The sequence below is a fragment of the Paramormyrops kingsleyae genome, chromosome 1 (genome assembly GCF_048594095.1).
Source record: "Paramormyrops kingsleyae isolate MSU_618 chromosome 1, PKINGS_0.4, whole genome shotgun sequence".
Taxonomy (NCBI): domain Eukaryota; kingdom Metazoa; phylum Chordata; class Actinopteri; order Osteoglossiformes; family Mormyridae; genus Paramormyrops; species Paramormyrops kingsleyae.
This window is the reverse complement of record NC_132797.1, coordinates 17,259,307-17,284,829: the sequence shown is the minus strand read 5'-3', so window position 1 is coordinate 17,284,829 and position 25,523 is coordinate 17,259,307. Positions and strand designations below refer to the sequence as shown.

Here is a 25,523-nt window from a genome sequence, read left to right as displayed (position 1 = left end):
ATTATGCTGAAAAACATGCTTTTCCTCCTGTACACCGAGTGTGATGGTCCCTTTGTGCTGTTTTGTGGCTAATGTACCTCCCGGGGGGGGGTCCTCACCTGCCCGCCCTGGGTTCTGTCTCCCAGACGAAACCCCCTTCACTTCCACTTCATCACGGACTCCATCGCCCAGCGAATCCTCGCCTCGCTCTTCGACACCTGGATGGTCCCGGCCGTTCGCGTGGACTTTTACGACGCAGACGAGCTCAAGGTGAGCCCCGCCCCCTCACCCAGCCTCATATATCCGTCAGCGGTGCCCACCCACCATCTGCCCCTCCACCAGCTGGCTATCCTCTCCACCAACCATCTGTCCTCTGCCCGGCAGCCATATTTCTTCTCCACCAATAAAAAAGGCCTCTTCCCCCAACCATCTGTCCCCTCCGCTAATCGAGCGTCCTCTCCGCCAGCTAATTTCCCCCTCCACCAATCAAATATCCTCTTCACCAGCATCCTGTACCCTGCTCCAATGGCAAGTCCCAATCCATCAGTGATCTTTCCCTTTCACAAATCATCTGGATTCAGTCGCGGTCTGGCCACACCCACCTGAACACCATCATGGCAGCTTACTCCACTCTGAGGCTTTTGTGTGTGTTTCTTAACCTGCTCTGATTTAATAGTACCAAAGAGAACAGATTTTCATCACCATGTCTTTCATGGCGTTGGGCATGGGTTCATTTTCAATGGTGAAATTATGTTTGACTTCGATTGGGTCTGTGCCAGAGGCCCTGCCCCACCCTGCTTGAACATGTGACGCTGTGGTTGCAGTCGGAGGTGTCATGGATCCCTAACAAGCACTACTCCGGCATCTATGGCCTCATGAAGCTGGTGCTGACCAAGACGCTGCCATCCAGCCTCCAGCGTGTCATCGTGCTCGATACCGACATCACCTTCGCTACTGACATCGCCGAGCTGTGGGCCGTCTTCCACAAGTTCAAAGGTACTTTCCTCCTGTTTCTACTCTATGCCTCTGGTTCTGGCTCTAGGCTCTAGCGAGCATCTCTGACTGGTCCCCAGGCTGGTTCCTTGGTTCTTATGGTTTTACGTGGATTAGGCCACTTGCTGGACTTCCTGGGGAGATGTAGCCTGTAGCTGGAGCATGTCAGCAGGTGATCGTCCAGCGCAGTGATTCCCAATCCAGTCTTCGAAGACCATCAGACAGTTCAGGTTTTTGCTCCTACTAGCAAAAACATGGACTGTCGGGAGGTCCTCAAGGACTGGGTTGGGAATCACCGCTCTAGCAGACTGATGAGCCTGAATCGCTGCTCTGATGGATCACGACCCCCAGGGACGGCTGGTGACAGGCGTCTTGCTGGCACTTTGAATTGCGCTCATCTGCTTCCTCCTCGGCGTTTGTGACGGGCAGGAAGTGAGGCAGCCACAGGAACTGTCCCCCCGCACACCCTGTACTGCCCGGGGGAGGGGGATAGAGGTATGTGTCCTCACGTGCGTCTGAGGCTGGGGCACGTGGCCGGCCGCACGCATATGAAGGCGCTCATTGCTTTTATAAATATTTTTATAAGTTATTTATTGTTTTTACTTACTTGGTCACTCAGGAGTACCGAACTGCTGCCTACCCCCCCACGTAAGTTTCTATTTTAACCCAGTTCTTCCTCAGCAAACAGAGACCCCATGAGAGACAGAGTACACCTTCTAAACCCCCCCACCAGCACGTAGGCAGCCTCTGGGATCCCGTGACAGAAATACAGATGGGTATGTGGGCAGGTGCCCCATAAACCAGAAATAATCAGAGGTGTTATGTGACCCCCCCAGAGTGCAGTTGAGTTGGGGAGAGTCATCTTTCCCGTCATCTTGCCACCCACACTGTCCCTGGTACCCGCACCACCCCAACTGGTCTCCCCCGGTGCCCCCTGTGTTTATCAGCAGTGCCCCGTGGCAGTTTGCCCATGGCTAAATCACATGGGGCGATTAAGTCCGGGTGGTGTGTAGCGACGCTCGAGGCTGTCTGCCGGAGCAGCGAATGCTGAGTTATTGCAGCCACCTGTAGGCGGATGATGGCCCCTTCGTCATGCCCCCCCTGCTGCCAGCTGTTCTGTTGACAGGAATGACTTGGGGGGGGGGGGCACGTCTGCGTTCCTGTGGGCCGATGATGAGCTTCCTGCCCCCTCTGAAACTTGGGGGGAGGGCTGGTGGGTGGTGTTAGTGGTCATTACCCTGATCCAGGCTCCTTCCCGGCCCGCTGAGTTTCATTCCTGCCATGATCGATTCCCACGCCCATGGTGCTACGTCTCCCCCACGTCAAAAAAAGCTCCGTCTGGTTCAGCGGTTTGACAAATGCTGCAATTGGCGCGGGGGGGTGCGGGATGGCAGCCGGGACATGCTGGAGCCGTGTGGGCGGGTCACTGGCGCTATTGATATTGGTCTTTGTCAAAGACTGGGCAATTTTTTCCTGCACCTGGGAAACCTTGAGCTGGGCTTTCTGTGAGAGCCATTCCTGAAGGCAGACTGGAGTAGTAGTAATGCTGTGCGGTGGGATTAGAAGGGAAGGAAGGCTAGAAGCTTGGCTAGATACCTGGAGACAATGAAGTTGAATTGGGAACCAAAAGGCTGTGAGTTTCACTAGACATTTGAGGACCAGGAGTCCAAGTGGTTCACTGCTGGGTTATGGTGCGGTGATGAGGTGGTGACGTGACAAAACACGGTGCCCATAGGCTCCCATATGACCTGGGTGCCCAGACATGCCCCCTCCCCTTATCCATCAGCTCTCAAGCAGTTTGGACAGACTGGCTAACGGGGCTTGTTCCAGCGGGTCCTGCTGGAATCTCCATGTAAGCCGTCTATGTCTCTGTCCCAGTCCTTCCAAGCGTCCGCCTCCCACAATTCCCACCAGCTCTCCCAAGGTGCACCATGGCCACTGCAGAAGGCAGAGATGTTTATCCAGCCCCCTGGAACCCTAATGACAGCTGCAGTACCGGTGTTTATTCCCTGGGTGGGAGGCTGGTCATGCTCTCGTGGAGCTGCCCGCTCGCTGTCCGGAGTGCCACCAATTCCTTAGTTATCGCTGGAATAGAAAATAACAACGCTTGACTTCAGCAGGTCTGACTTGGCTGCTGACTGTAAAAAATGGCCCAGTTAGTATATTATTAATATCAGCCAATGTTGTTTTGGTACCTAAACAAGGTCCTTAATTAATCATGTGAGCGCTGGCGCCCGTCGGAGTCCCGCAGAGCTCTTCTTTGGGCCGACCCACCATCACGGTTCTGACATGGGGCGGGCTGCAGGGTTCCTGGTGGAGCGGCGGTACAGAATGGCCGCCAGCAGGGGTCGTGTTAAAGGTGCACCGGCGTGCCGCGGCCGACCCCCGGCTGGCTCCTCTTGTCTGCCAGGGTGCTGCTTCTGCGGATCGTGTGAGGGAGCTGGTGACTTTTCAGTCCGTGACTTTTCATTGCCCTCCCATAATCCTTTCCTGCGTGGGTGGCTCTTGACCAGACACTCCTACTCCTCGTGCATAACATGCCGCGCATGTGAGACGCACGGCGCCAGGTGCTGTTAGTGGTGCTCCCCGCAGGACACTATGACAAGGCGACTGGTTATGTTCCGGTTGCCATGACGTGCTTTTTTCCATGACCAGTAGAGGTACAGGGATGCCAGACACCCCCTACGCTGTGCCCACATGCGGGCACCTAGCTTGTTGCTACAGCATCCTGCCAGGGGTCTGTGTAAGGGCCCACTTCTGGTGCTGGCAACCCTATAACCTTTAGAGCATGAGGCAGACTTTAGCATTCTGCTCCATTCCATGAAAATGTTAAGTACTTTGGTCTCGAATGCCAAGGGTCCCTTGGGAAGCATGGATTGGGTCGGGGCTTTGAATCTTTGTTCTATATTTATCCGCTCCACATATGTAACTCCACGGCTGCTTCCCGCTTAGGTCCCTGGGTCACATGACGTTGGGGTCCCGAAACGAGGCTCATTCTTTGAGATATGTCTCTTGGCAGCGGTTGCGCGGTAACAGCGCAAACGGGGAAGATGTTTGCCATCTGTGTACCCATCTTCGGCAGCTGCTAATGGACCGAATTAGCTTGTTGCTAACTTGTGCTTGTATGTGCTCCCTGTGGGGGGGGGGAGGGAGCAAGGAATGGGTCAAAACCAGCCCCAGGCAGCTGACCAATCAACATTCTCTAGAACTGTCATCATATATCTTAGTACAAATTAGGCAGGGGGGGCAAGAGCAAACATTAGTGGGAAAACTGGAGGATTTAGGCTCTCTGATCATGGCTACTGTCATCCTGTGTGCTTTTCCTACCTCCGGACAGATGATGGCGCCAGCTAAACTCTACCCCCTTCTGCTCTCACAGTCCATTGTACTGGCACACCGACCCATGGGAAACCTGCCAGTCTCTCCGGGTCACCGTGACCGAGGACGGCTCTCGCTAGAATTATGTGGCGAACAGATGTACTTGTCAACCCCTCCTCCACCCCCACCCCCCTGTTGGAGCCGTTGGGGTCAGGGAGGGGTCACTCCCAGAGTGTGTCAGGCAGGTGAGAGGATCGGGGGGCACGTGAAGGTGCCTGTAAGGGCCGGAAGAGGGGCGGGGGAACAAGGCCCTGCTAATGTTGCTTCACGGTGTCAGCTGAAGCCTGAGCTAATTTAACAGCTTTGCTAAGGGAGCCTTTATTAACCCCTACCCAACCCTATCCCTAGCCCCTACCCAACCCTATCCCTAGCCCCTACCCAACCCTATCCCTAGCCCCTACCCAACCCTATCCCTAGCCCCTACCCAACCCTATCCCTAGCCCCTACCCAACCCTATCCTTAACCATAAGTAACCAAATAAACTTTCGGCATTTTTACTTTTTTGATTGCAGTTATGGATTTTAATAACTATTGAGTTTCTCCTTATAGGGATTGAAAAAATTGTCCCAACAATGTCAAAATAACAGATTTTTAGGGACATTTGGTCCCCACAATGAAATGTATATCACACACACACACAGGCTGTACACTCCAGACTCAGCCTTCTCTGGGGGTGTCATCTTCGCTAAGATTAAGATGAGAAACTTAGTACTCATCCCAGACTCTGGGGGCAGATTTGTGGCACCAGGGGGGGTGTAAAGTTGCCTGTAGTCTGAGCCCCGAAACGCCACCATGGAGCCGGCCTAGACGATGCCATCAGCGGAGCGAATCCATAATGCGATGATGGTCCCTCTTAGACGGGCGGGACCTTGGGTGAGAGTCATCCAGCGTTACCCAAGCCACACACGGCTTGGTATTAACCTTAGCTGCTCATGAAGCGTGATGTCTGACGGTGTGTGCTGTGCCCACGTCAGGCTGACTAATGCCCCCCCCCTACTGTTAGGGGGCTCCTCATTCACTGGCTGTGCGTTGGCATTGCTGAGTTGGCATCGTGTTCAGTTGAAGTTCCCATGCCTGTGGGGGTTCAGGGAATGGCTACCTTTTTGGTGAGAGTCCCATCTCTTTAACTGGGCTCCCTCCACGCTGTGAACACAATTAAGCAGATGTGGTGTCAGCCGGCGTTTGGCCAGTGAGTTAACACGAGGGAGGCAGATGGGCGTGAGGGGGAGGAGCCGCCGGCTCACAGTGAAATGCTGACGTGGGGCTGGGGGGGGCGGGTGGCTTTCAAAGCTGCAGTTGCTGTCTGGGCACTCTGTAACCGAGGCTCCCGGCTGGGCGGTGAAATTTACACCCACACTGGCGCCGTGAGGATGTGTGGAGGCGCAGGGTTGGGCTCCAGGCCAGGCAGAGAGACCCCGGGGCTTTGTGTTAATCTCTCCACACTGGATGGGGGCTGCCTCTTCGGGGGGGGGGGGGCACCTATCCTGTGAGCCACCTGTGATGTATGGACCATTAATGGAGGACCGGCGCAGAGATGGTGGATGGAGCCCAGAAGCTGAGAGTGCGACCTTTCATTCTCTAAACACCTCTGTCCGCTGCTCTGTGAAGACAAGTGATGGGCTGTGGTTTTGTGAAGTGTGGCCGACTGTGTTTGTGGGTCCTCCTGATTGGATGGCAGTGTCCGCTTGGTTAAATTTCAGTGAGAGAGTGTTTTATGCTTGGAACGGTAGGTGTGGACAGCTCCCATCCAGGTAATTAGCCTGGCGTAATTAAGGTGGGAGGTGTAACATAACTTGGGGCCTGCTGTGACCCCAGCCCTGCCCGGCGTGCACTCATTACCCAGCAGTGGCTCGCCGGTACGCCCTGGTCATTCTTTACGCTGCCAAGCTTCTCTCTATGTCGTGGAGCCCCTTTAGCATCATTACTGTGTGTTTTCACATAGCCCGGATAAACATCTCTGCCCTTTCAGGAAGTGCTGTCACGTGCGTGGCGGTACACACAAAGCGTGAAACCGTGCAATCAGTCTGTCATGCAGCTTTGGGAGCGTGGTGGCTGGTGTGACCTGAACGTGCTTGGAGGTGGCCTGTCACCTGAGCGGAGCTGTTACCTCTGTGTTCCAATGTTGACGCTTATGCCGTAACCACTCAGGCTGATCCAGACCCTGACCAACACAGCCACTCAAACCACATTTACATAGGGCCTCCTGTTGGCCAGAAACAGTCACTACACTAAGGGGGTCATGGAACCCCACTGTGCCCCAGAAAACAAACCTGCCTCTCCCTGTGGAATTTGTTCTGGGTCTTCCCCTTGTTGTTCCTTTTTAAAAGCGAGATAAACAATCTACAGTTTTACGTTAATTGCCATTTATTGTTATTTCAGCGCTTTGCTTATTACTACTAGCGTTGCTCGTATTTTCAGATTGCTGCTGTAAATGTTGCCGCTTCAGGATGATGTTTAGGGTTGATTGTCCAGGGAGGGTGTGCTTTGAGCTATGGAATAGACCTCAGTGCTTTTAACTAGTGAGCGACCGTAAAGAGAGTTGATTGATTGCGCCCCGTCTGCCCTCGATTCACCCGGCACGAGACGGGGTTAAATCGGACCCGTGACCCCTCCGCGGGTGAAGAATTGAAGGAGGAATCGATGCTGATCCATGTTGACTCCTCTCTGGGGGGTACCGTGTGCCTCTGCTTTTGGCCTCTGCGTTGAAATTGAATTTGCGGCCAGGTCATGTTTTTGATTTCCAACTCGGGGAGGGTATTTATGAGTGTTATAAAACGCTTAGGAGGCTTTCATTCAGGGATTAGCGTCACAACCGCATGGTTAGCAGGTCCTAGTGCTCGTCGTCCTGGGCCTGCATGCCTATATGTGGCAGTTTGGGGAGAGTTCTGGGTAAGCAGCAGTTAAAGAGCAGAGCTTTGGATAAGAGGAGGCACTGGCATGCACCGCAGGAAGTGGAGGACCCCCCCCAAAAAAAATTAGTCCTGCAAATTAAAATCTCATGCTGTCAGGATTTGTTTAATTTAATATGGGGGGGGGGGGGGGGTGCATCTGTGTGGCAGTAAATGTAACTGCAGCCGGTCTTTGGATTAAAGGATCAGGAGTCTGGTTCTGGAAAAGTCACCGTGACCTTATGGTTACCCTGAGGGACCCCTCAGCTCGACCTGTTGCTCTAAATTTAATACATATTCCTGAATTGCCCCCCACCCTCAGTTCAAGATACACGCATATCCCCCATCCCCAGCTCTCACTCACCTGCCTACTCCATAACACCCCCAGATAGAAGGTGATTGAAGCCCTTTTAATTTGGTGGGTTTGGCTGGCGGCGACTGGCTGGACCGCCTGCTGTCCCTTTCCGGGACTTTATTCAGGTGTCTATTTTTAGACCGGCCTGATAAGGCTGTGTGTGCGTTTCGCTTCTGAGCTGCGTCGAGTAGCCCAGCTTCAGGGTGCCTGATCTGGGAATTCGCTCAGGCAGGCCAGCAAAATCCAGTTTTCGGGAAGGTGCCAGAAAGCGGGAGGCACCAAAAGGGAGGGACACCATTTGCACACCGGTGAACCAGACCGGTCAGTCCAAGCAGCTGCCGGAACTCTTTGTCTTCTGTGTGACAGATGCAGTTTAACAGCCATTAGACCATCCAGTCTCCATCTGAGTGTGTTTAAGCTAAAGGAACAATGTGCAGCTGTCTCTAAGCAACAGATTAATGCACATCCACCCCCCCCCCCCCCCACAGCCAAGTATACGTACAATCAGTATGTAGAGGCCTCGACCAAGCTTGAGCTCAGACGTACGCCCTTTCCAAGCCACGCTGATGCTGGCTCTCTCTCCAGTTATGGACGGCAAATGCTCCTCCAGTAATAAGGCAGCCAGCAGGGGGCGCAAGGTCACCGGCCCAGGGAAGAGTCTGTGATTTCAGCCTACAAAATAAGCATCGTGCTACTGTTGCCGCAAGATATTATGATGGACGATCTAAACGCTCTCTTTGCTTTCTCCATGTGTGGCCCCGTCGCTCTTGCTCATTGTACAGCCCACACTCTTTTTGGAACCATCTGGTTCTCTGGATGCAAGCTGGCACGGAACATCTGAGTCATCATGACAGCAAGGCAGCGGCTGCTTGTATGGCAATCAGAAGCCATTTTTTTTTTTCTGCCCAAGGGAAAGTTGTTCAAGGGAAGGTGAATTTGTTTCTTCGTGCCTCCTGTGACTACCTGTTTAGCTTAGCTTTATGGATGTGTACCATCCATCCATCTTCCATTACACTTATCCAGTACCGGGCCACAGAGAGATCCTGGAACCTTTTGCGAACCCTGGGAGGGGTGCCGGTCCATAGCAGGGCATACACACACTATAACTAGAAACTTCCGTCCAGCCATCTGCACGCCTTGAGACTGTGGGGGCCAACCCACACACCACAGGAAGACTCGCTAGCCTTGGAGGTGTGCGGCCATAGTGCTGCCCTCTGTGCCCCCGCAGTTTTTTTTTCTTATACCATTGAACTTTCACCTGGATTACACTGCATTGAAGGACCGCCATTCAGGTTACCCATCCTGAGACTTTGCGTTACCAGCTCAGGTCTTTCAGCAGGGCGCCCCCTGCTGTGCAGTGATGGGGGTTGCGCTCAGTGGCGGCGGCGTCCCACGTAACCTTGGGCCACCTGTCATCATTGGCAACAGTAGCGACGTGGCGCCAAGGAGAGATGACGGCTGGTTACGGCCCTCCTCCTCACTAGACTTAATGAAATGAAGGCTTGATGAATATCCCCGTTTCTCTGGTTCGCAAGCCCGTTTTCAGGAGGCCAAACAAAGGAGTGTCCTCAGAGAAATCGTTTAAAAGTGCTCGTAAAAGCAAGCTACCCGCCTCTTCGACGTTTCTTTGTGTTCAGGTTATTTTCTAGGGCTTCAAAACGATGCTGTTGGCATTTTTTTCTTTCTTTCTCCTAGTGAGTGCTGAGACTTTGGTAAAATTTGCTTCTGACCGGAGAATCGATTCCCACGAAAACCAAAACAAAGACAAGTTAATTGAGCGTTAACAATTGGTAGGATGGCGGGGGGTGGGGTACGTCACGGAATGGGAATGTGCAAACGCTGCATCCAGCGTGTAGTGGCAGCAGCAGAGCCATCAGAGGCTTGTTATATGGCCTGCATGTATGCGAGCGTAAACATGGAATACACAGAGGAACCAGTTGCACATTACACATTTCCTACTGGGGAGAAGCAAGTCTGTGCCCCCTCCCCCCCCATACATCTGGTATAAACCGGCACTGCAAGCATTTGAACAGGAGGCTTAGAGACAGCCCCGGGGGCCTGGCTGGATTAGGGTCTGGAATCTCTCTCTGATTCAGGACTGAATCCATTATTAACAACCCTCTGCAGCAGACGCCGTCTCTGTAATTGCGCCGCGGATCCCCTCTTCAGCATCTTCCCCACCATCCTTCTCCTTGGCGGCTGGCAGCCAAATCTCCCCTTCGGAAACGGCGTCTGATTGGCGTTTTCCGTGGAAGGGCCGCCGCGGGAGAACATGAAAGGCCCACACCGGCCCCCGCTGGTCCCGCGGTGCTGGGCTTCACCTCCAATCTCCCGCGGCCAGTGGCTGATTAGAGCGATCACGGCAGATTAGATGTTCTCGCTTGTTTTGTGCTCCGAGTTTCCGAGATGCACGTCAGTCCTGGAGCTAATTGGTGGAACCTCCCCGTAAGCTCGCCCCTCCGTTATGGGATGCCGCATTTTCATGAGGGGCTTGGTTGGTGGTGGGGGGTGCTCTGAATTCCACATTCTGTTGTCACCTTGAGAGTGACACTGTGGAGCGGTTTTTAAATTATTTAAAGTGCTGTCTGCCCGAAGAAGCCTGTTGCAGTGGGCCCCCATTAATCTTCCTTACAGCCTTCATTAAACCTGCCTATACCCCCCCCCCCGTCTCTCTTCCCCTATTTCATCTCCGTTCCCCATCACATCACTCGCCCCTGTGGGCTCCAGTTTTCCTCTTTTCTGGCCCCAGAATACACTCTTTCTGAGCTTCCCAGGCAGCAAAGAAGAATGGGATATGTCCGGGGGGGGAGGGGGAAGGAGATTTTGGGCAGCTGGTCCAGACCGTCCTTAGGATGTTTGTTCTATGGCCTGGGTGTCTCCCGTGACACTCTAAGAAATGGTACGTACTTTGGTTCCGATGTGTGCCGATGATCATAAATGATCTTGTAGGGAATGATTAACTCTGGTTAGGGCTGAAGATTCGCTTGGTCGAAACTCATCTGCCATTTCAATGCCCCATCATTGTAGAACCAGTTAAAGGACTATCATCCAGCTCCCTGTCATTGTTTCTTCCTCAGGTCAGCAGGTACTGGGACTGGTGGAGAACCAGAGCGATTGGTACCTGGGGAACCTATGGAAGAACCACCGTCCATGGCCAGCCCTTGGGCGGGGCTTCAACACAGGTGAGTGCTTGGTCCTTGTTTCCAAGAAGTGGGCCGTTCTTTGGTTCTGCCATCAAATCCACTTGCATCTTTGTTTTTCCATGAAGTGCACCTACATTTTCTGTATGACAGAATTTCCTTCTGCTTTGACAGTAGAATTTACCAAGTCTCTGTGTTTGTTTGCAGTCATTTTGGTTTATGAAAAGAAAAATGGGGAATATATAGTAATCTGAACAGTTTTATGGTTCCAGAAAATGCCTTGAGGGATAGATGGAGTATTTGACTATGGTCCGTTACCACGGCAATTCCTCCTCTCTGGGTTGCCTGTTATTTTTATCTCTTTTCAAATGCGGCGCCACCTTTCCCCGCGGTGTGCACTCGCTTGATCTGCTGGCAAAAACAAGAGCGGTCAGCCTTTTTCACTGGCCAGCCTCACAGGAGCGCCGTGGAGTCTGCGGTGCAGCCGCCGTGAATGCAAATGCCGGACCAGAGAGCAATCTGGAGAGGTGCAAGGAGGCACAGCTGGAGTAGCAGAAAATGGACAAAGAAACAGAAGGCAGATCTCTGGCGCCATTTTTAGAGCACAATAGAATCACTGGGGATGCTTTCTGTTCACCTCGATGAAAATATGATTCTGACAATGCGATTCGTTCACTTCGTTTTACTTCATGTTTTTGGTTAATCTGTCTTTGACTTGTCAGGCGTAGTATGCTGATTTTTAAAGTCCCCATTCCTCCCACCTCCCCCTGGTTTTTGTTACCTAACATAGTACTCTCCCCCACCTACGTGAACCTCGCTTAGCCAGCAGAATTTGAGCCATTTGTAGGCCAGAAACACCTTCCTCAGTGCTGAGGACTCAGTCTGCCTCAGGAAGTAAATGTGGATTTAACAAAGAACAAAAAAAAAGAACCTGATTGTGTAACATATTTCAACACTTCGATTGCAGCTTATCATTTTGAAAACATAGGAAACCTTTTTGAATTTTAGCATAACATGTAAAATCAGCTGAATAAGGGATCTCACACATGATGTAAAACAATCATGATACCATTGTTTTTTTTCTTCAGTATTAAACTGGCATCAGAATCTGTCCTCAAATTCTTCATTCTTGTGCTCTAAGAATGCAGCTGGCACAAGCTTTGATGTGTCTGTGTGGTCTTCGGCGTCGCTTGCGGGGCCTGATTGATTGATGACTCCTGACATCGCTGACAGAGTGACATTCTCATGTGTGTTTCAGAGGAAGGGAAGCCATGATAACTTGATCACGACTGCGTTTTCTAGTCTGTAATAGACAACACACATTATATATATATATATATATATATATACATATATATATATATATATATATATACATATATATATATATATATATATATATATATATACATATATATATATATATATATATATACATATATATATACATATATATATATATACATATATATATACATATATATATATATACATATATATATATATATATATATATATATATATATATATATATATATATATATATATATATATATATATATATATATATATATAACACACACATCACACCGTGATGCGGGGTCTCCTTGGCAGTAAGAGTCTTGCTCTCGACATCCCACAGTGGACTCGATAGGTCCAGAGGTGGGGTCCCACAGTGGTTGGGCGTGGGCTGTGAGGTATTGCAAATTGCCGGTAATGTGTCGGTCGTCTCTATCCCCCTCCCCATCTTAGCAGCTTTCCCAAACAATCGATTGTCCTCTGCCGGTGGCGGCTTTGCCGTCTGCGTTTAGAGAGTGCGTGTTGTGACTTAAGGAGCGGCCCGTCGCCTTCCCCGACTCCCTGATAAAGGCGTGCTTGTCAGGAGGAAGGATTGCTTCAAGAAGTGGGAGCGACAGGATGAATCAGTCGGTGTCTTTTTTAAAAGTCCTTTATTAATAGGAGAGCATCCATCCCCATGTCTCACGCTGCGGGGATCCCACACAGTAACGCCGCCTGCAGCTCTGTGGGTCCAAATATAGTTTGCCGCGGTCCGAGCGTGACCGAGCACTTTCCTCTCTGGCTGCCGTCCTCGCCAGGGCTTTCGGGCTCTCGTGTCTTCCCTGGTCATGCAAAGTTTGCCTGCCACTACAGTACCCTGCTACATGCTGTTTATAAGCGCCAACAGGAAACAGCTTGGACTCCTGGTGGTGAACACAAATGAGGGTGTATATGAGTGGGTCACTTCTGCCAAATTTGGGGAGGGGGGGGTTGTTAAATCCTGATACTTTTGGACATTTGGGACTGAGGCTTAGATAGAATGTCATACCACCAGACTTTAGCTGCTAATCTCCTGCTGATTGTGAAGGTGATCAATCCGTGCTTCACACCTCCAGAGTCCCCCGTGTGCCTGTCTGTCACATAATGGTGACCCCGGAATGAATCTGTGTGTGTGTCACACCAAAGCGATGCCCTGCTGAAGCTGTCTGCGTGCCTGTCACCCAGGGGTGATCCTGCTGCTTCTGGACCGACTCCGGAAGCTCAAGTGGGAGCAGATGTGGCGCCTGACGGCCGAGCGGGAGCTGATGAGCATGCTGTCCACCTCGTTGGCTGACCAGGTGAGCCGCTCTGTTCGCACACGCGTCCTCCCACGCTGTCGCCACCATCTGTGGCATCCAAGTGCTCGATTGACTGATTAAAGCCAAAATTTGCATATATTACCATCACACAACAAAGGAGTTATCTTACTTGCTTCTTCCTTTTCAGGTACAAACTGTAATTTGCCAAATGGGTCACTTCCTAGTTATTAGAAGAGAAAATTTTGTATCTGTTTGAGATGCTGTATATTACTGCCTTCATAAATTACTCTAGTCAACTAAGGAATATCTTTCATTAGCCTGTTATTCCTTTGGGCTTTTATAAATGCATAGATAATTCGCTAGTGACATTGCGTATTTGACTTTAATTATGCATGACCTCACAATCTCAACAGACAAGCCTTTGTCCGAAATTTTATGTGATTGACATGGCATCATGAAGCATGCTAACATCCCACTGTTCCATGTTTGTATCACAAAATATGGCACCACAGTTATAAAGCTGACCACTGATATTTTCAAGTCCCTAGTTTCCTGCAGTCATTTATGATGTCACAGACCTTGAATCGGGATGCAGGACTGGGTCACTCAATTTCAATTATCGAATTTTTTTATGACATCACAATACTATGACGTCCAGTATTATAAGTAGTTTTTTTTTTTTTAAGGTGAAGTTGTTTTTAGTCTCCATTTGGAAACCATCCACTGGAGATACAGGCAGTAATGATGTATGTTTGGAAAATATAACTTGTCCATAATGTCCCAGGTTGCTTGTGTTCGTTCCCGTGGGAGTCTTGCCAGTCGGCTTCTGTGTTTGTGTCCATGAATAGATGCATTTGTATAAACAAGAGTAAACAAGGTACTGCTGAGTGCAGAAAGTCCAAAATGAAGTAATCATGTAAAAACTCAAAACGCAACCGTTCCTCGTTTAAAATACTTTTTCCTTTTTTTTTTTTTTTAATTTCCAAAAATTGCCTGTCTGCTTGATGAGCATGCGGGAAATGTGAATGTGTTTGTCTGGAAGATGAGTTATTCCAGGTGGCAGAAAGGGTTAACTGGCTCTCTGGCCATTGATGACGAAGGAAAGGTGAAGGGGCACCAAGAGGTTCTTAGGCTTCTCTCTTAATGAAGGCTAACAGCAGCTCCGTGTGTCAGAGGCCTCCTTCATAGTCGTAGCATTTCATCACAGATCGTTGGGTCATGAGGAGTTTCAGAACCCTTTCTTCGTAATGACCTCATGCAGGTCTGTAAGGTTTGTGCTTGATGAGTCCAGACACTTGTGGTCTGCCATGGGTCATTCTGTAGATGTGCCAGGCTGATAAAGGATTTTCCAAAAGTAACGGAGGTTCAGATCTGAATTATGAATGAAGTCATAGCTGCCGAAAATATAAATTTTACGGAGCATGGTTAAAATAGAAACGGGTCCAGCTGGTGAGAGAGGAACACGCTGGCCTCGTTAATTGCCCCCCCTCCCTATTATGGCTCCCTTGTGGGTCCATGCGGCACGTTTGCCGGGGTGTCACTGTCACTGCGGTTAAAGGCACAGTCGACTGACTCCTGCGTTTAGGAGGGGATGGATCCATAATTCATACCAGACACGGATATTGTCCTGTTACCTTGTTGCCCCTTTGCCATTGATTACCCATAGTTCTGTGCAATAGACTTTTTCAGGATTCCAATTAAGACTGCACTACACCTAAGGAAGCGCTGTTCCCTTAGTCTGTCTCTGTCTTCACTGGTGCGGTTCGGGCTGGAGAAGGAGAGCATCTGTGCAGTACTTCACTGGTGCTGGATGCAGGCACTCGTGGGCCCGCTTTTGATGTACCTCGACTTTGGCGATCTCTTGGCGGAGCCCCGTAACGGAGGGTGTTTAGAAACGAAAGGGCCTCCTGAAAGCTCTGGTGGGGCCTCCCGCTTTGCACATCGGCCCTTTCAACAAAGGCTTCCAGTATCTGCGGCCGGCGGTCTGGCCCCCGAGTCTTTTTTTTTATCTTGCATTCACGATGTGAAGCTCGTCGCCTCTGGGCCGATTTGGGATTCTGAACTGGTACCGCGCTCATTCCGAATGCAGGCTCTGTAGATTATAAACAATTCCAATATCAAGGAATATTCTCTTTGCCCAACCCCCCCCTACCCCCGGTTAGCAAAATATATACGATTCGGGTTAAGAGCAAAACATTCGGGTTGACTCGTAGCTGTACCTGGAGGATAGATCTGACTGCCTGATTTTGTATTTATTTATTTATTTTTTGCTGGAATATCAGGAAAATGCTGCCTTTTTCAAATGACCTTCAGCAGAGTGCCCATTGCTGTGTCACTGGAGAAATGGAGACTGCACTATTAGACAAAGCAGATCCGGTCTTGACTGCTGCGGTTTTACTTTGTTTCACGATCCTGTAAGTCTTGAGGAGCGGAGGTAGCCAGTACCAGTCTTTATAGGGTTTTATGTCAGCTGCATGATGAAATTGCCTGTCTTTGAAACGGCATTGCCTGAATGGGTCTTGCACAGGCATCATCATGAGTTCCAGGAGAGTCTTCTCCTAGCTGCTGGTGATCCCATCAAACATGCTGACCTGAGGCCATCTTCCTGTTTCTGCAGGACATCTTTAATGCAGTGATCAAACAGAATCCTTTCCTGGTGTACCAGCTGCCCTGCTTCTGGAACGTGCAGCTGTCGGACCACACCCGCTCCGAGAAATGTTACAAGGACGTGTCAGATCTTAAGGTGGGTCTTGTTTTCCAGGGTTGGCTTGAACATTCCTTTAGGCCACCAAGAATGGGCCATTGCAGCCCTAACCTTCAAATTATGTTACTGTTCTATTTTTTTTTCTGATTTCTAAGCTGGAAAGGCATTTCTTGCGTTGGCGGTTGTCCTACGTCCCATCTGTGAGAAAGCTTCCAGAGAACGCCTCGTGGCTTGTTGCAGTCGCTTCCTGAAAATGCTCGTGTCAGTGACTCTCCTCCTCCCCCTCCAGGTCATCCACTGGAACTCCCCCAAGAAGCTGCGGGTGAAGAACAAGCACGTGGAGTTCTTTCGTAACCTCTACCTGACCTTCCTGGAGTATGACGGCAACCTTCTGCGACGTGAGCTGTTTGGCTGTCCCAGCGAGGCCGACCACAACAGTGAGAATGTAAGCTCTCCCATTCTTTGAATCTGATTTGTTTATTGGACCAGTGTCTTTTAAAAATTCCTTCTACTTCTTTCGATTCCAGGTTTTTCCCCCCCCCCAATGTTTCTGTAACTGTACCCTGAAGGTGACATAATACACTGGGTTCGGCTTGGCTGATTGGGGATTATGTGGTATCTCCTTAAAATTCTAGACATTCTAGACATACAGTACCAGTGAACCCGTGTCAGATGTTCTACTACCAGTTTTGAAGCTGGCACTTCTTGGGGATTGGTGATTTTATTTTAAATGTCTGTGTGCTAAAATTGCAGCTTGTTGGGTGACTGTTTTTAGTCACAGTAAAATGTCTACATCTTAGATAAACAGGTTGTTCTCAAGGCGAATGCAAGTGTATGTTTGTCTCCCAGAGCTGGCGTTTACTTTTTAAGGATGTTTTGCATTTTGTATCTTGTATGTATTTGGCACTATCATCTGCAGGAAGCACACAAGTAAGAATATCATTGTGATATGTACAAAAAAGCAAAAGTCAAATCTTTCTTCAACCACCTGGCCAGAAATCCTGCTATATCAATTAAATAACATCTGTATTCAAAAGATGAGGTTAAGGAAATGAATCACATTATGGGTTGCATGGGTACCACCTGGAGGTTGACCTTCAAAAGGTGGGGAAACACACTGTATCTGATTTTCAGTACTGACTATAAAGGCATTAGGCATCACCTGTGGTTCTGTTTTCCTTTGATACCGCAGCTCACATTGATTCCATTGATCTCATTGTTGGAGCAGATTTACATTTCCAAGGCGATCGACAGACATTCTTTTTGACTTTTGTTGTCAGAAGTCTTTTATTTATTTTTTGGTTTTTGTCTTGGCTCAGGAAACGATTTGCCCTGGAAACTGCAGAGCACAGGCTGATAAATAAATGCATCTTGCCGAGGAAATGATTTGCCTAATTAAGTCACCTGGGACATGGGTTGGGATGAAGACCAGCGGACGCAGGGGGCTGCCTCGCAATGCGGCCCTGCTCAGGCAGATCTGGCTTATTGATGGGCCATGGGTCAGTGTGCAGTGGACATGTTCACCACAAACGCATCCTGGCTCCTTTTCCTTCAGATTTTTAGAATAAGCATTGGGTTTTCCTTGTGATCCTTAATTGGTGAATAAATATTTTGTTCAGGCATGATCATTTGTGTTATTAAAGCACCTTGCTTGCACATTGACAAATTTGAGATGCTTCTTCAGCTTGCTATTTGTACTAAATTTAGTTTCTTTGCTCTGTTATTGATTTTTTTCAATAAGGACTGTGTGGTTTTGTCCCAGTTCATTATCTGTAAAAATGTTTTACCTTGGTTTTAACTGAATATACTTGTGGAGTGGTGGTAGTCACATGACCTTGGGCCCCAAGTTCCTTGCTGCACGTTGACGTCATTGTCTGATTTAACCTACTTTACCTGAATTGCTCCAGTTAGAAGACACAGTTGAATAAACAGCTAGCACATTAAATGTAGGCCATGTGGGCTGCCCTGAATGTGCCAGCAAGAGCGTGTTAGCATCTGCTAAAGCAGCGGGATGGAATTACTCTGACCAGTCATCTGAGGTCCCGTTGTCACCCCTCCATGCAGCTCCAGAAGACCCTGTCTGAGCTGGACGAGGATGACCCCTGTTATGAGTTCCGTCGGGAACGCTTCACGGTGCACCGCACGCACTTGTACTTCCTGCACTACGAGTACGAGCCGGCTGATGACCACACAGACGTCACGCTGGTGGCCCAGCTCTCCATGGACAGGTATAGTCCGTGGTTGTACTCCATGATCCCCCTGGTGGCTGGAGGGAACAACAGCAGTGCAAAGACTGCAGTTCTTTGCAGTATTAAACTGCATACTTACAGCACTATAGGATGTGTTCAAAATACATTGTTGACTTGTATGTTGTATCACAAATGTTTTGCGCAGAATTTTTAAAACTAATTTTTTTGGCTGTAAAAGTAAGCATTTGTAGACAGTAGGAATTGAAGAATTCCGATTTTCCATTTGATACAATCATCGAGTTGTCTGTACGTTTAAGAAAAAAAAAACAATGAAAAGTTTATTTTTCCTGTATTTATTTAAAATGAGAGAACTGGGCTTTCATGGCCTTTAAGGTGAAATTCTAGAACAAATTAGAGATAAAGCCCCCAGAGTTATTTTGATTTATTACTCCATTTATCTCTGACTGGCGACATCAAGGCAGACGTGTGGATCCAGGAATGCTGCCTACACTTCTGGACGGTGCCTCTCTTTATTTGACGCACAGTAAAGTTGTGTCTGTGCACACACCCTTGGAATAAAGATGCAGCGTCTGTGTTTGTACAGGGAGAAACACTCATATTTTCTCTTTTAATATCTCTGATGTCCTTGGAATTCCTGCAGAGAGGAACCAACACAAAAGCCAGGTCTTTCTGTCTGCCTGATGTGTTGCCATGGGAGGCAGATACTGCGCTGTACAACCTTTATTTGTGTTACTGGATCTCGTCGATTTTGTGGGAACATCTCTCGCACGGGTGACAGACTCGGTCTGCTGAGACGGAATCAGACGCGTCACACAAAACAGTTTGTAATGAACATTGGGTTTTTTAAGAGATTCAATAACCACTTAATTGAATTGTAATTACATGCAAGCATCTCTGAGAACTCCACGATAAAAGCAAGCACTGGTCCTTGATAAAAAGATTTGGTTTAGATGTATAATGGATTTAGATTTAAGTGTAGATTGAATTCCAACCTTCCTGGAAAAATGCTAGCTGCATCTTAGTCAAAGAAAAGATAATAGCTGCCACCCAATTAATAGAAACCTTCTCAAAACATATCCAGTGACAAAACCTGTTATGTATTTTTTGATTATTCTGTGGCTTGGAAACACAGTTCCTCATTGTGATGTAGGACATGAGTTCTATGTTTATGTCTGATTATTGCCTTGCCGTGGTCTCTCATTAACTTTCACAAGGCTTTGGTAGGTCAATCGTTGCCACGGGTGATGGATGGCAGCCCTGCAGGCTTTCATGCAGTCCTCCCTTTATACCGTGGGCTTGGGGTCCAGGACCCCACACTTTCCTTCCTCCAAGCCTCCTGCTGTGCAAACTTTCAGAAGCCCTTCAAAGGCATACTTTCTTTATCCCATCTACTCCCTCCAACTCCCCAGCTCATATAATTGTAACATTCCACATGTCTAGCTTCCCAAAGTGGCTACCCCAGTATTTGCATGGACTGCTACTATATGAACTGATAAGCGTTGCTTTAATTTACTTTAATTTCACTAAGATCATAAAGATTTCTCTCCAAGGCATGCAGGGATGATGTTGAATGATGAATATGAATCTGCTTTAGAATTTCCTGTGCTCTTTATATGGTAATTGCCTGTTTTCTTTTTAATATTCAGGGATCAAACCATACATTGTCAACAAAATTTTAGCTTAACCAGAAACACCCATAAACGTACGTAAATCATTCTCAACAGTCACCAAGGTGAATCTGGGAAATTGTCATCAGCGGTTATATGCTAATCAGATAGATTACCCTGCTTCTGAAAATATCTTAGTAATTGAAGGTGATGCAAACATGCTTAATATGTACTTAATTTGAATTCAAATACAGGTTTGACATTTTCATAGTAAGAGAGTATGAAGAGGTATGAAGCTTACACTTGAGGAGCCATTGTGCTTGTTCCGTCTTATTTTCCTTGACTTCTGTCAGTGTGCTGTGCAACCTCGCTCAGCATGTTGCTGTTTATTTTCTTGGTTTCTTTGCTGGGTTATCTGGTGCAGAGAGCTGCTGAATCAAATGCTAATTGGTACATGAAACCAAATATTAATATTCTGTACAAGTTTTTGTTGGGTTATGCATGTTTGATTTTTTTAAGCCAAATAAGACTTGTGATCTTTACGGCTTTCCGTTGAAAACAAGACATTCTGCAGCTAACTAGGCTTTAAATAATACATCCAGGGATCTTGTATGCAAGGTAGGGTTTTTGTCGTTTTGTTACATCACCGGGCCTGCATTTTGAAGCCCCAACTTTGGGTGTGAACGTCTGAAAGAGGCAGCAAGGCCGATGGCTGTCTGTAGGGGGTAACCAGGAGCAGTGCTTGCTGGGAAGTCCTGTGTTGGGCTGATCATAAGTGGCTTCAGCTAATGAAAAGGTTGGCAGAAGGTTTAGCGGTAGAGTGAGGCGTGAGACGCGGTTAACTGACCGTGACTGCTGCCCTGTCACAGTGACTACGCGTACTCTTTGCACTCTCATGAGGGATGCTTCGTTAAGTGGCTCCCAATGGACACGCTTGAGCTCACTCTCAATCGCACTTCTGAGCCTTATCACCATTTGTGTAGCACTCTTCAGCTTCTGGCAGGTCAATCCTAACAATTCTTTGCCTGTTCTTCATTTCGAGCCTTAATTGTTTGGGGGGGACGCATTTACTTTTGCATATACATGCCTGATTCCCCGAGACACCAACTTATGGCATAAACCAGAGCTTAAGCTCTGAGATGATAAATACCAGAATTACAAATTTAGAATAATAGAGTCATTACATAATATATTGGAACCTGACGTTTGTTGTAAACCTTGTGTGAGAGAATTGTCTTAGGGTTTCTGTGAAGTTAGGCATTTTCGAAATGGTGGTAATTTCTAGCTAAAGCTGACACATGTATACCTGTTACCGAGGCAATGTAAGCATGACCATAGACATGGTGAATTTGGAGAAGGCAAGGCCTCCGTCCCGGAATTGAGCCGATGTTTGCCCTCTGCTCCAGGCTGCAGATGCTGGAGGCCATCTGCAAACACTGGGAAGGCCCCATCAGCCTGGCGCTGTACCTGTCGGACGCCGAGGCCCAGCAGTTCCTGCGCTACGCCCAGGGCTCCGAGGTGCTGATGAGCCGCAGCAACGTGGGCTACCACATTGTCTACAAGGAGGGCCAGTTCTACCCCGTGAACCTGCTGCGCAACGTGGCTATGAAGCAGGTCAACACTCCATACATGTTCCTGTCTGACATTGATTTCCTGCCCATGTATGGACTCTACGAGTACCTCAGGTGAGCAGCTTCCTGCCATAGTGGAGCTTAAGTGACGACCAGCAACACTTGATTATGTGGAGTTTGGTTTATAGAGCCTACACAGAAAACGATGATGTTGAGTGGAGCATGCTTATCACGATGCTGTGCTTCCTCACCGCCAAGAGATTTTTACTCTGACAATTTTTCAGCTAAATTATTGAAGCACTTTAGTGGATGCCAGAACTTGACCTCAGTATTTCATATATTTTCATTAAAGCATGCTTGCATATCCATTTGTAAGCTCCACACGTATTTCTTTGTGGTCCACTTCCTATCAACAACTTTAAATCAGTTTATTAATTTCCTTAGCCTGGCAGTATTAAGGCTTAGTGGGCAGCACAGTTGCCAAAATTGGGAGTTTGAATCATGCCCTTCTTTGTATGTGGAACCTGCATGTTCTCTTCGTGTTATGCGGGCTTCCTTTGGGTACTCTGGTACCCCCACCTAACTTGTAGTTATGTGAACTGACATCTCTACATCGGCCACATTGGCCATTTAAGTCCTATGATGGATGGGCAACCTGTCCAGTATGTTCCCCTGGCTAATGCCCTGTGCTGTGGCCTCCTGGCCAGCTTGTACTGAATGGTTGAAAGATGACTGAATGGGATGAATTGATGAATGTCCATAGAGGTTGCTTGGAAGGGGCACAGATCTAATGTGCTATGCAGTTATTGATTGACGCTTTTCAGATGTCAGTCTCAGGATTGTAAAAATCTTCGGGTCGATGAACTACTCACTGTTGAGTGGGACGTCGTGTCTCCGCTGGTCCCACGAAGTGGCAGTTCTCACTTTTTTCTATCTCCACCAGGAAATCTGTTGTGCAGCTTGACATGGTGAACACCAAAAAGGCCCTGGTTGTGCCTGCTTTTGAGACACTGCGGTATCGCCTGTCCTATCCCAAGTCTAAGGCTGAGCTTCTGTCTCAGCTGGACATGGGCACCCTGTTCACCTTCAGGTAAGCACGAGTCCTTCCTTTGATTCAGCAATGGCTTCATTGGAAAACACTGCTAATAAAAATGGGCATCAAGCATAACTCAGCCTTAGTAAAAAATAAAAAAAAAATAAAAACAAAGGTGAAATGCCTTCACTTTTTATATATATATATATATATATATATATATGTACCTGCTAGTGTTGTGTCAGGGAGGCCTTACTGGTATTTCAGTTCAAAAGCATATAAACTTCAAGCTGCTCCTGCTGCAGTCTTGCTGTAATTCATTCTCTCAACAAAGGTACCACGTGTGGACTAAGGGCCACGCCCCCACCAACTTCGCCAAGTGGAGGACGGCCACCACACCGTATCGTGTGCAGTGGGAGGCGGACTTCGAGCCCTATGTCATGGTGCGGCGTGACAGCCCCGAGTACGACCGCAGATTCGTGGGCTTTGGGTGGAACAAAGTGGCCCATATCATGGAGCTGGATGCTCAGGTACTGATCTTCTGTTGCTGCATATAGTTTCAAATATTGTGTCCTGAGGTTCATTGATGATGCACCAAGTCCAGAAAGGAGCCTATGATTTCACAAGCTTTAAATTAATATCAGATATTGACTGGATCATTAAATCCCTTTTATTCTGAGCAAGGTTGAGAAATTGGCTCTAAATACATTTCAAATTAAACATCTTTCACTTTAGTGGTGGTTTAATTTTTAAATGTGAACATTAAACGCAGGCAGAAGTTAATTACATGAATGCACGTAACTCAGTTGCATATGAAGATGAATGGTTCTCACTGTTAGTCACAAGTCTTGCTGTGTAACCTGCCCTCTCTTAGAGTGAGATTGTGGTATCACTTATGGTAACAGATCCACTCTCTTTCAGGAGTATGAGTTTGTGGTTCTGCCCAACGCCTACATGATCCACATGCCACACGCACCCAGCTTCGACATCACCAAGTTCCGCTCCAACAAGCAGTACCGCGTCTGCCTCAAGACGCTTAAGGAGGAGTTCCAGCAGAACATGTCACGGCGTTATGGCTTCGCGGCGCTGAAGTACATGACAGCTGAGAACAACAGCTAGGCCCCTCGCTTTGCGCATAGGGCGGCTGCCCTGGGGGCGGAATGCTTGGACACCCTCTACATGGCCTCTGTGGGACGCTTCAGGTGTGGTTAGGCCTTCAGACTGTCCGTGCAGCTCTAGGTTCCTTTGGACTTCAGCCGCAGGGGTCGTAAGAATGTCTGCCGTGTCTCTGGTATGTGTGTATTGTTTACGCCTTCATGTGAGAGCCAGTGGTGTAGAAAATGACCAGGACAGACATCTGTAAAACAGAAGGATGAGGATGAGGATGTGTTTGCCTTCACCAGCAGTCTGGCTTGGCCGGTGAAGCTGCCATATGCATGGGCTCCAGCTTCAACATTTAAAGAAAAATAACCAACACATGCCAAACAACCAATGCCGCGATACGCAGCTAGCAAATAAAGGACGTTCCCATTGGAAGGCCTCCCCCGAGCCCATGCCATGACTAAACGGCAAGTTGTGCTCCGTTCAGCTGCCCAGCTGTGTTTATTGGTTTCATTTCAGTGTTGCCATTTTTGTGCCAACAGCAAAGTGCTCAACAAAGCCAAGACGGATGAGTGCTGCAAGACTCCATCTTTGGGGCAATGCCCCTTCTGCTGTGTTGCTAATAAGTAGAAGGAAGACTTAGGGTTTGTCCTCTTGTGCCCACCCAGTGAGCCAGAGAGGCCGATGCACTAGGCATCTGAATGCTAAGAAACGTAACAATTATACCTGTAACAGCAGCCCTGGAAATATCCTGGAATATCTCACAGTAAAATATTAAGCTGTGACGCCCACCATTGAGAATAAATGTGCAAAAATGCTTGTTGCAATCAAGGGAAATGTTTTATATGTTCTAGAGACTGCTAATGCAAATTTTATTTCAAAATTAATTGCTTGTCTTGCTCAAAGTAAGTCCTGACTTTGCAGGGGAGGTAACTATGATGACATCTTGGGGCTACGAACTCAGTCTGAGAGGCTTTATTGCAAAGTTATTCATGCATTGACTGCACAGAAACTCTGAAAGAAAGGTTGAACTGTGAATCATGAAAGATTCTTGTATAATTTGTTTCCTGGCATCCCAAGATTAGCTTGATGGTGGTTGATAGGTGGAACCCAAGTCACTAATGATGCTTATGGAAGCACGCTCAGCGATGTGATTGGCTACTGATCTAGACAGTCCCCGTAACTTGACACATCCAAAACGCTGACATCACCGGACTGCAGGCCCCCCCAGCAGCTACTCCGGCCTCACTATTGCCCTCCGATGTCCCTGCAGCGTCCTCAGAAGCCGACACACCTTTAGACTTGCACCGTTCAACGTGTCCAGGTGGACTTCCCGTTTCCCACAGAGAGTGGAAGGACATCACCCGTTTTTGTTTTTACTTGTCAGTATTTTGTATCAGTATGTGTTTAAAAGTTTTAATGTGAAAACAGCAAACAGGCAAAGAAAACAATGCACTATCCACAGATGGGAGGAGAGGTAGGTGCTGGCTGGACCTGTCCAGAAGTATGAGACTGCAGCGGGGGGGGGGGGGTGTGATGACCTCCAGGTGAAGATTAGCGTAGCTGTTTGAGTGACGCCGGCCCTGTAGGCCTCGCCTGGGCAGGAAGGGGGCTCGCTGCAGCAAAGGTGTCCGCCGCACGTGGTGTAACTGAGCTTAAGCTCTACTGCCCTGAGGAGTGTGTGAGTGTGTGGGAGGGAAGACAAGCAAGTAGGCATGAGTGTGTGTTTGCGTGTGCGAGTGTGTGCGTCCGGCGCGAGAGCCGAAGACCATGAGACTAAGATGTCTGTTTAGGGGAGTGGTGATAGACAAACTACTACCTGAATAAAAGAACTGACTGAAATCAACTCGCTACTCATCATGTCTTTGCACGCTGAAGAGAGATGGGCTTTTTTAAAAGGCTCGCCTCGTAACATCTGCTCGTTCGGTCTTTATGCCCTCCTGCTGAACTTTTAATGGGGTTTTCTTAGCACTTCTTACAGCACTGCC

General features: G+C 48.3%; 1 protein-coding gene across 3 annotated transcripts in view; it reads left to right on the top strand.

The window, feature by feature from the left end:
* The window catches only part of large1 (LARGE xylosyl- and glucuronyltransferase 1), a 55,160-nt gene extending 29,779 nt beyond the window's left edge, over nucleotides 1–25,381 (top strand). For all 3 annotated transcript variants that reach the window (XM_023791523.2, XM_023791524.2, XM_023791525.2), the window contains 11 exons: nucleotides 126–249; nucleotides 804–975; nucleotides 10,671–10,775; nucleotides 13,236–13,348; nucleotides 15,927–16,052; nucleotides 16,303–16,458; nucleotides 18,078–18,241; nucleotides 21,237–21,515; nucleotides 22,345–22,491; nucleotides 22,769–22,964; nucleotides 23,356–25,381. In XM_023791523.2, the coding sequence (XP_023647291.2) occupies nucleotides 126–249; nucleotides 804–975; nucleotides 10,671–10,775; nucleotides 13,236–13,348; nucleotides 15,927–16,052; nucleotides 16,303–16,458; nucleotides 18,078–18,241; nucleotides 21,237–21,515; nucleotides 22,345–22,491; nucleotides 22,769–22,964; nucleotides 23,356–23,553 (1,780 nt within the window). In that variant the 3' untranslated portion in view covers nucleotides 23,554–25,381. The remainder of the gene's footprint in view (nucleotides 1–125; nucleotides 250–803; nucleotides 976–10,670; nucleotides 10,776–13,235; nucleotides 13,349–15,926; nucleotides 16,053–16,302; nucleotides 16,459–18,077; nucleotides 18,242–21,236; nucleotides 21,516–22,344; nucleotides 22,492–22,768; nucleotides 22,965–23,355) is intronic.
* Nucleotides 25,382–25,523: the final 142 nt, after the last annotated feature.